At 40.3% G+C, this 9,952-nt stretch overlaps 1 protein-coding gene across 1 annotated transcript in view; it reads right to left on the bottom strand.

Moving 5' to 3' along the window:
* Nucleotides 1-343: 343 nt before the first annotated feature.
* DNAH10 (dynein axonemal heavy chain 10) overlaps nucleotides 344-9,952 on the bottom strand; it is a 155,084-nt gene continuing 145,475 nt past the window's right edge. The window contains exons 73-79 of the mRNA XM_040416217.1: nucleotides 8,724-8,895; nucleotides 6,445-6,576; nucleotides 4,338-4,549; nucleotides 3,933-4,100; nucleotides 3,569-3,749; nucleotides 2,297-2,442; nucleotides 344-490 (exon numbers count right to left, since the gene is read on the bottom strand). Of these exons, the coding sequence (XP_040272151.1) occupies nucleotides 344-490; nucleotides 2,297-2,442; nucleotides 3,569-3,749; nucleotides 3,933-4,100; nucleotides 4,338-4,549; nucleotides 6,445-6,576; nucleotides 8,724-8,895 (1,158 nt within the window). The remainder of the gene's footprint in view (nucleotides 491-2,296; nucleotides 2,443-3,568; nucleotides 3,750-3,932; nucleotides 4,101-4,337; nucleotides 4,550-6,444; nucleotides 6,577-8,723; nucleotides 8,896-9,952) is intronic.

Raw genomic sequence — 9,952 nt, 5'->3', positions numbered from 1 at the left:
GTGTAGTCCCAGCCTTACACTCATCCATTTTATTTTAAGATGATCAATCTTATACACCAAACATGTCAGTGGTTTTAATGTTATGGTGATCAGTGTATATCTCACTGTTCAGTATTTTCCCAGAATCCATTTAATTCTGAATGGGATGGAGAGGGAGTCCTATGCTCCTAAATATTGAAATACAAGTGGAATTCCGTATCAATCCATACCACTGAACGCCATTTCTCAGACGTAATACAGTAATAAACACAAGACACCATGTATTTAAGTGTTCAGATTTGCATTTATAGAAATGTTTACACATTAAACAAGAAAAATATATTATCTCTTAAAAAAAAAACATTTAGTCAGCGTTAAGTGTAAGGCAGACGCCTTGCAGCACCCAGTGCGAGATGTGTTTTGTTGTAAAGAGATCAGCCTCAAAAACCAGCCCAACTCCCATAGCATTCCTCCTCATTGACGTAGTGTATACGGGGGTCCTAAACGTGTTCTGAAACACAAAATACAATCAGTTACAACATTTCACTCCGCGCAGTACAGAGAATAGAAGCAACATGACGAGGGATGAGCGATCTTGTGTTTTCAAGTTCGGCGTTCGGGTTATCTAAGAATTCTGTCATGGATTCCACTACCACGGACCATAAGTTATGGTCCGTGGTAGCGGAATCCATAACGGAATTCTTAGATAACCCGAACCTTGTACGTCGAACTTGAAAACACAAGTTTGCTCAACACTAAACATGACCGATTTTGCTTTTACCAGGGCAAACACGTGTGTCAATACTTTCTTAGACCACTGCTGCTCATAGCACCTCCATATTTTCTCTAGTGAAGAGAACGGAAAGAAGGAACCCAGAATCTATGCAGCCATGACGTTATCTGCAGTAATAAGGATGTTCCCCTCTGGTGGCGTATCAGCCCCTCATCTGGCTCTGCCTACAAGCTTGGCACTTGCAAAGGTTATTTATTGAGGAGGCTGATGGAATGAATACAGTGGTAAGCTTTGGTATTCACCGGAGGTTTACTTTAAAGAGGTTTTCTGGGAGTTTGATATTGATGGCCTATCCTCAGGATAGTCATGTCATATAAAACACAAGGACACTTTCTTCATTTAATATATTCATAACACAAGCACATAAAATGCATAAGGCCTATTTCACACCAGCGAGTTTGCCATCCAAATGTGGTGCGTGTAGTGAACGCATAGCATCCAGACTGAATTCTGACCCATTCATTTCAAAGGGTTCTGTGTACATGAGCGTCGTATTTCGTACATGATCTTCATATTTAGGAAAAATCGTGTTCTGTTCTATACTGTACGTTTTTCAGGCAACTCTGGCTCCATAGAAGTGAACGGGGTTTGCGTGAAAAACGTAAGGTATCTGGATGCAATGCGTTTTTCATTGATGGTTGCTTGGAGATGTAGATTATTATTCTTTTTCTTCACATATATGAAAAACACATGCAATCCGGATACAATCCAGACGGAAAACACACACACACACAGAACAAACTGATTGGACTTTGAACAGATCCTGACACAATCTGTATCACTTGTGCAAAAGAGGCCTAAATGTGCCCAAGCATCATACCATGTAGAAGTCCAGAATGGATATAGCGTAGTTAGGGCCATTCTGCAGGTAACTAAGTCCAGTCTGGACTTCCACATGGACTTGTTATGTGGCTTTTGCACATTTAACCAACAATATGTGTATTTGTTTCATATAAGCTTAATTCCTACCTTTTTCAAAAGGTAGCAACAATATAAATCACATAGAAAAAAAGTTAAAAACCTGAGTTCATTCCATCAGTTCATTTTCCGGCAGCGACATCTATGTGCATTCAATCCAATGTGCACACTTGTGCATTTTATCTGCATGTATTATGAATGGATTAAATGAAGAAAGTTTGCTATACTCTGATATGACAATGTGAATGAGGATTTACAGACCTTGCAGCATGGACGTGGGCAGTTTTTGGCTCTATAGCGTCACTATCCTCAGATTGGTGGAGGTCTCCCGCCACTCGGCGATCAGCTGTTTGAAGGAGGTCACAGCGCTCACCATATGTTGTATAGCGGCTGTGGTTCACAGGCCCTTTCACTTGAATGGGACTGAACTGCTCCTAGGCCATGTGACTGTTGAACATGATGGCGTAGGAAGAGGCTGCAGCACCAACCCTGTATTCTGATGTATGTGTGTGTTGGGTTACAATATCGTCATAGCAAAGTTTAACCTCTTTATTAAAAAAACGTTAAGATGGATTGTATAAACAAGGCTGCCATACGGCTACGTACTTGTAGTTTAAGACGATGAGCTTCAATTGGGATAACCTTTAATACAGGCAACTCCACTACAAGGACTTTGGGTTTACTTTTAATTAGAGAGGATTTCTCAATGTCCCAGTCAGCTCCTTCCAGGTAAAGGCCAGAAATAAAGCATCCTGTGCAAAAGGACAAAAATATGATCTGTCATAACTTCTGAATTTACGCCATACACAAGACTAATACAATCCTATCAAATCTGTTCATAGGACCACATGCACAGAGGATTTGTCATAAGTATTTCATTACAGCTGTAATATATTTAAGCAAAACAGTACATTGCACTTTACTGAAGTTTAAAGGGGTTTTCCAAGACTTTTCTACCGATGCCTATCCCCTGGATAGGTCATCAGTATTTCATTGTTCGAGGTCCAACACCCAGGACCCCCGCCGATCAGCTGTTTGAGAAGGCAGCGGTGCTCGCAGTAGCGCCACAGCCTTTTCTCAGCATAGTCTAGGCTATGTGACGACACGTTCATCAGTCACATGACTTAGGTGCAGCTCAGCCCCATTAAATGGACTTGAGCTGCAATATCAAGCACAGCCGCTGCACAATGTACAGTGCTGTGCTTGCTGAGCAGAGAGAAGGCTGCGTGCTGCGAGGATAGGTCATCAGTAAAAAAAAGTCTCCGAAAATTATTTTAAGGCCTCATGCACATGACTGCAAATTGTGGATCCGCAAAACACGGATACTAGCTGTGTGAATTCCGTATTTTGCAGAATGGAGCAGCTGGCCCCTAATAGAACAGTCATATACTTGTCCGTAGAACACTTTTTTTTTTTGTGGAACGGACACAGAATGCACACAATTGAATTCCTTTCTTTGTGTCCCTATTGAAGCGAATGGTCCCGTATAGCTGCAAAAAAAAACGGAACGGACACAGACAAAAAATACGTTTGTGTGCATGAGCCCTAATGGTAAGTAGTCACAGACACTTAAAATCAGGGCATTGCAAAACTATCAATCCACTAAATAGTTTTATCGTTGGAAGATTCATGCATTCATACAGGAGGCAACCGTTAGAAATTCAAAATATGACTGCAAATTTGAATTCCTTATAGCACAGCATCAGAATTATTAAAATGTTCCTAGACCACAATTCCCATATTAACACTTCACATATCCAAATGTGTACACAGTGCCATCCAAGGGGCTACATTGTTCCACAAGGGGCCTGAACCCCTTCAGATATAGTCCGATTTTTCAGTGGCAGTTCAGGAAATGGGCTCTTTGGCAGTTCTTACCTTGTCCGGGTCTCTCAGTGACCTCTTCAGCTGTACGGAACTTTGTAACCTGAGTATACAATGTAGATCGGTCAAGTGGCCATCCATTCTTTCTGCAAGTGGCTTGAACAAGAGCAGTCAGATAGGACTCTGGAATATGTAAGCCGGACAGCCACATGACATTTGGCTCGCCCTCATTCACCTGCAGGAACACAGATAATTACAGTTATCATGGATGCTAGCATACAGAAGATAGGGTATCCTTCAGTAATTGTGCCCTTATTACAACCACAATGATAGTATGCAGACACCGCAAGTACGTACAGTATATAAATACCACTGGAATGAACAGAACAGTTAATATTCAGAAAAAAAATCATCATACCCATGATGTGTACTGGTTATAACGTGCCCTGAAATGAATCATCCAGTTTCCCAAAGACTTTAGGGTATCAGGAGCCAGTCTTCTCCATATGCTTGGAATCTGCCCATTAAATAGTGCTCGAGCCACTTCATCTAACTCATTGCTCATTCCAACTTCACCAGCCAAAGCCTTTGGACACAAAAGAACAGAAAAGAACTTTCATATGCAAAAAAAAGTTTGATATTCATTATTTCCAGGATTCTGATTTGTAGAGTTTATTACCATATTAAGGGTTGGTCTGAGATTGTGATAACATTGTCAGTCAATACAGCCAAAAACATGTCTAAATTGTAGTAATGGTCCAGTGCACAAATTGATACAGTGACTGGTATAAAGGTGTAGTCATCAGTTCATCATTATACTCACCCTCTGAAGTTCAGCTAGAGACTTGGACATTTGTATTATCAGCTTGTTAAACCTCTCTAGTTCCTGTAGTAACACCACTGTGGTTGGTGATATTTCCAACCCATAATTTTTCCTAATTTGGTCCAGATCAAATATTTGGGTCAGCTTGTTCTCAATATCCTTTGCCACCTGCCCGATGTACTCATCCCGGCTTATACCTGTGCCTGATTCGCCTGTAGAGATATTAAAGCAAAATGTTACATCTGATAAACATGCTAATTAGGTTGGGCTAGTTCCAGACTGTGGTTAGGTTAAAGAGCACCTATCACTGAGGTGGTATCTTCTAAAGATGAGAGTACAAAGCAGCTATGTGGCCAAAAACACTCAGACATGCGTATTAAACAGTCAGTTTGTAAACAGCACGTGCGGTTTGCGGAACCATCACACCCACTGTAATGGCCCTACTCTGATCCATTCTTCTGAAGATATTCAATGCATGATTGAGTCTAGAGGCCCCCCCAGACATTAGGGCTGGTTCGCCCTTCCTAAAAGTCACATCCCCACCTATCCCTTGGTTGAACTTGATGGACTTTTGTCTTTTTTCAACTAATATTATGTAACTATGTTTGAAATTGCATTCCTGGACTCTGGCTGATATACAATTACAGTATATACACCTACTGACATAATTCCTCCCTTTAAAAAGATTTTTTAGTGCCCTGGTTGTAGGGAGAAATTAGGCCAGTACGTGTGTATACTGTCAGTGGATCAGGGAATGCAATTTCAAACAAACCATTTGTGAACCAAGCTATCAAGAACTGTAAAGCCGCCCTAGTGGGATCTAAGTGTAGATGCAGCTAGGGTGTTTCCTCATCCGAGATAATTTAACATTTTGGACACACCCCCGATTGTTGTCTGTGCCGCCAGTCCCTTTTTATAACTGCAGCAGTGACATGCAGGTATATGGCACATGACGGCTGCCGCCAATCACTGTCCTGAGCGGTATGTCTTTGATCAGGCCCTCGGACATAAAACTCAAGGGGCTCACAAAGTAATTAAATAATTTTATAAGTAATTTTAAATTCAAAATAAACAATAAAGTTAGTTTAATTCTTCAATTTGTGCAAACACACAGCAAAGCAGCATTTTACTTAAAACTGTTGAAGGAGTTGGCCAGGCTCTCCTATATTGATGACCTTTCCTCAGATTAGGTCATCAATATCAGATCAGTGGGGGAAAGACACCCGGCAACCCCACCGATCAGCTGTATGAGGAGACGGCACACGCAGTGTTCACATGCCGTCTCCTTTCTCTCTTCCTGTTGCTGCTGCTTTGCCATAGACATACAGCAGCACTGCGCACGCGTCTCCTCATACAGCTGATCGGTGGGGGTGCCTGATGTCGGACCACCACCTATCCAGAGCATGGGTCATCAGTAAAAATAAAATCTTGCAAAAACCTTTTTAACAAAATTTGGAATGGAACTACACTTCTCTAAGATTCCAGAAAACAGCTTAGGATGTGATAAAGTGATAAGTCATACCTTACCAATGCCTACCACTTTGGTTCCAACAGTTACCAGTGGTCTCTCTACTTCCTGCTCCCCCTCAACATGGACATGTAACCACTGCAAACAATCACAATGATTGACAGTAGTGGTTACAAGTCCATGTCAAGAAGGGGCAGGAAACACGGAGTCCAGCAAGGGGCTGGGGCAGCGGGGGGATTGTTAGGTTGAGCAGGATTTCTTTTGCTGTTTATGTGCATTCTGTTTTCCTGGTTGCACAATCCCTTTTAACTGGCTTTAGTGTATCTTCTATACTAGTTTATTTTACGTCCTTACATTACTCATCTACTCCCTAATGTTACTCTCCTTTCCATCACTTGCAATGAACATTAACTGCGCCACATGTTCGACCTTAACACGCTAGGCCCGCTTAGGCACTTTTGGAGCAGCTTTAGTAATTCTGCCCCTGGTAGGAATCAATTCACTAGTCTTGTGTCTGACATGAACACTTCCTTTTTTCAAATCAAATGACCACTGTAGCAGTTTTTAATAATAATATAATATACAGCATGAAGCAGACAACACAATTATACAGTAACTTGGTGACTCATATTCTCATACCTGTTTGTGGCTGCAATTCCAGGAGGTGAGACCACATATCCCGAGCGGCCTGTGTGTAGTATCCAATTTCAGCATTTGGGTGCAGGCCAAACACTTCAGGGGTATTTGCAAGTGGAAGCGATTCTATTTCCTCTGTTGATCAAAGTCAATACATGATAAAGTAGCATGAAGATTAATAAAAGAAGCTTTTTGTATTTCTTATATGATATAGTTAATCAAAGTACTAATGTAATGTCTCTATTGCCTGTTTTTCTCCAAACTCTGGATGTAGGGTACAGCATGTGAGTGCAATTTGCACTGATGAGAGTAGGGAAGAGAATGAATTCAGATAAACCCGAGTCTACACTAAAAGCTATGAGCCAGGCTGGTAGTATTAAATAGTGATGAGCGGCAGGGGTCATATTCGAATTCGCGATATTTCGCGAATATTTTGTAGAATATTCGTTGAATATTCGCAAATTCGAATATTCGGTATATATTCTACGATTTTTTCTACTCGAAAAATCGGCAATGTAATGATCGTGTAATATGCGAATTTTCGTCATGCGAATTTTTATTGAGATTTTTTTCAACTTACAACTATTAGACAAAGAAGATTATAGCACTATATTAGCTAAATTGCTCTATATTCGTTTTTTTCCGAATATTTGCTATATTTCTATAACTTCGTTTTTTTGAATATTCGTAATATTCTAAAACAAGAATATATAGCAATATAGTGAATATTCGAAAAAAAACTAATTTAGAGCAATTTAGCTAATATAGTGCTATAATCTTATTTTTTTTATAGTTGTAATTTTTTTCCAATCTGAACTTCAGATGAAAAAAAAAATTACAACTATTAGACAAAGAAGATTATAGCACTATATTAGCTAAATTGCTCTAAATTCGTTATTTTTTTCGAATATTCACTATATTGCTATATATTCGTTTTAGAATATTACGAATATTCGAAAAAACGAAGTTATAGCAATATAGCAAATATTCGTAAAAAAAAAAGTAATATAGAGCAATTTAGCTAATATAGTGCTATAATCTTCTTTGTCTAATAGTTGTAAGTTGAAAAAAAAATCGCAATAAAAATTCGAAAATTCGCAAACAACACTACTCCTAAAGTCAAATATACTGCAGCCTTCTCATTGGCCCACAAGCTAGAAGCAGGGAGGGATCATGTGTACAGATTTTAAAAAAAATCTAATATTCTAAATTACGAATATATATCACTATATTAGAAATATTCGCAAATTTTCGAAGTACCTATATTCGCGATAAAAATTCGAAATTCGAATATTCGTGATCAACACTAGTATTAAAGGGGTTTTCCAGTTACATAAAAAAAAATAATCCACCAGCCTTCAACCTTACTGCATTATATAAGTCAGATGTTGACTCCTCCATCATAATTCCAATCTATGATCGGTACCCTGTGTTTATATCCTGGCATAAGACACACGGGGAGTGTCTGTAGCGTCAGGTCTCTGCCTCTCCTTCCCCTCCCACCTAGAACATCACAGAGCCAAGCTTCCTTTAAAAGGGTATTCGGTTTCATGAAACTGATGACCTATCCTCAGGATAGTTCATCAGTTTTAGATTGGTGGAGGTCTGACTCTCCGGACCCCCTTCAATCAGCTGTTTGAAGGGGGTTGCAAGAGCTGCATTCTCTTCAATGTTTACCTGCACGCCGTCTACATTGTGGTTGTGATGCAGTGTAATTAAAGCTGTTTGTCCCAGTGAATGTATTGTAATTACCCAGCACCACCACTACAATGTAGATGGCGTGACCACTACATTGAAGAGAATGCAGTTTTCACACTAGCGCCACAGCCCCTTCAAACAGCTGAATGGCAGGGGTGCGGAGGGTTGGACTTCCACCAGTCACAAATTGATCATAGTTCATCAATATCACAAAACCAGAATACCCTTTGAAAAAACTCTGTTCTAAGACACAGCATCGTTGCTGACATCACGTCTACAGGGCAGGGTCCAGGAAGATAAGCAGAACACCGCCTTCAGAGGAAGGACATGAAGTGTTAACAGAGGAGAGCCTTACAAGCCTTGCCACGCTTCAGATGTTACTGAAGCGTGGATGTAACACAGTGAAAAATGTCACATGACGGTGATGGAGTGCAGGAAAACATGATAACATGTTGTTTTCAGGCAATTGATGCTGGAAATTGCAAAACCGGAATACCTCTTTAAAGATCACCCCAAATCCCTGGCCCTAGAAATTATGACAAACACTTTTTTAATCCGGTTTATGAGGACAACACTGATCTTACCAACAAAGTCATCTTTTTTGTCTCCACTTGGAATTTTATAATCGACATCGTCATTTTTATAGAAATGGAACAGCTGGAATGTGTCAAATATAAAGTCGCCCAAATATTCATTCATGTAGATGGTAAGAATCCGACGGTCAAAGCTGTCAATGGCCCTTCCTCCATACATGACCTAAAGAAATACACCGTTGTTAGTGACTGAACACATAGCTGGGATGGAATTCCACCTACCCCCTTTCAGTCTAAATTGTCATAATTAATTATATACATAAAATGCCTGTTTAATTCAGCCAGGCCAATCCAGTCGTTGTCACCAGTCTCTGTATACCTCATGTGCTATCAGTGGCTAATCACTGGCTTCAGTGGTCTAGTCTGCATATCAATATATATATATATATATATATATACGGTATATATAAAATGTGTTATAGAGCAGGAGGAGATGAGCAAATTAATATATAGTTAATGTAGTGGGAAAAGATTCAGTATAACTTGGATTTCATTCATTAAAGCTCATTCTGGGTTCTGAAGTGAAACCTTTGATTGACAGCATACAGAAAGAGACGCCAGTCACTCATAGGACCACTTCCTTGATTTCAAAGCACAGAATAAGAAGAATTAAAATTTAACGGGTTCTCCGGGCATTTCAAAAACCAATGTTTTCGACAACCTGTGGAACAGTCCACAGCCTGTGTGACTGCAACGGAGACGGTCAGTGGAGTACCTCCAATAAAGGCAGACCATGCAGCTGCTATGGGGCCGGTGGGGAAAAGAGGCCAGCAGTAAACCAAAGGCTCCGCCACCTAATTACACTCATTACTGTCCAACTCCAGTATAGTATGCCTATCATCAGTGGAGAAAGCTAAAGGACCTGTGATGATGTCATCAAAAGTCCTGTACATCTAGTAAAGGAACTGCACAAAGAATGGTGGAGTTCCCAGGTTAGGTAGGAGCATCTGCCTAGACCTGTGATGACATCATCATCATCGTCACAGGTCCTATATATCTAGTAAAGGAACTGCACAGAGCATCATCACTGGTCCTTCTACCCTCAACATCATGGAGAAGAACTGCACTTTGAGCTCCCTACTGAAACTAGAAAAGAGTGGTAAGAGGAGGTCCTCCTCCTTTCTCTTGATTTGCACCCCATTCCCTATTTTTACTCATATCGCACTCATATATATAGTACTGCAGACCGTTACAACCTCAATACCTCATGCACCTCACAC

The sequence above is a fragment of the Bufo bufo genome, chromosome 2 (assembly GCF_905171765.1).
Source record: "Bufo bufo chromosome 2, aBufBuf1.1, whole genome shotgun sequence".
NCBI classification, from domain to species: Eukaryota; Metazoa; Chordata; class Amphibia; order Anura; family Bufonidae; genus Bufo; species Bufo bufo.
Note: the sequence above shows the minus strand (reverse complement) of the source record. Positions and strands in the feature narration are given on the sequence as shown.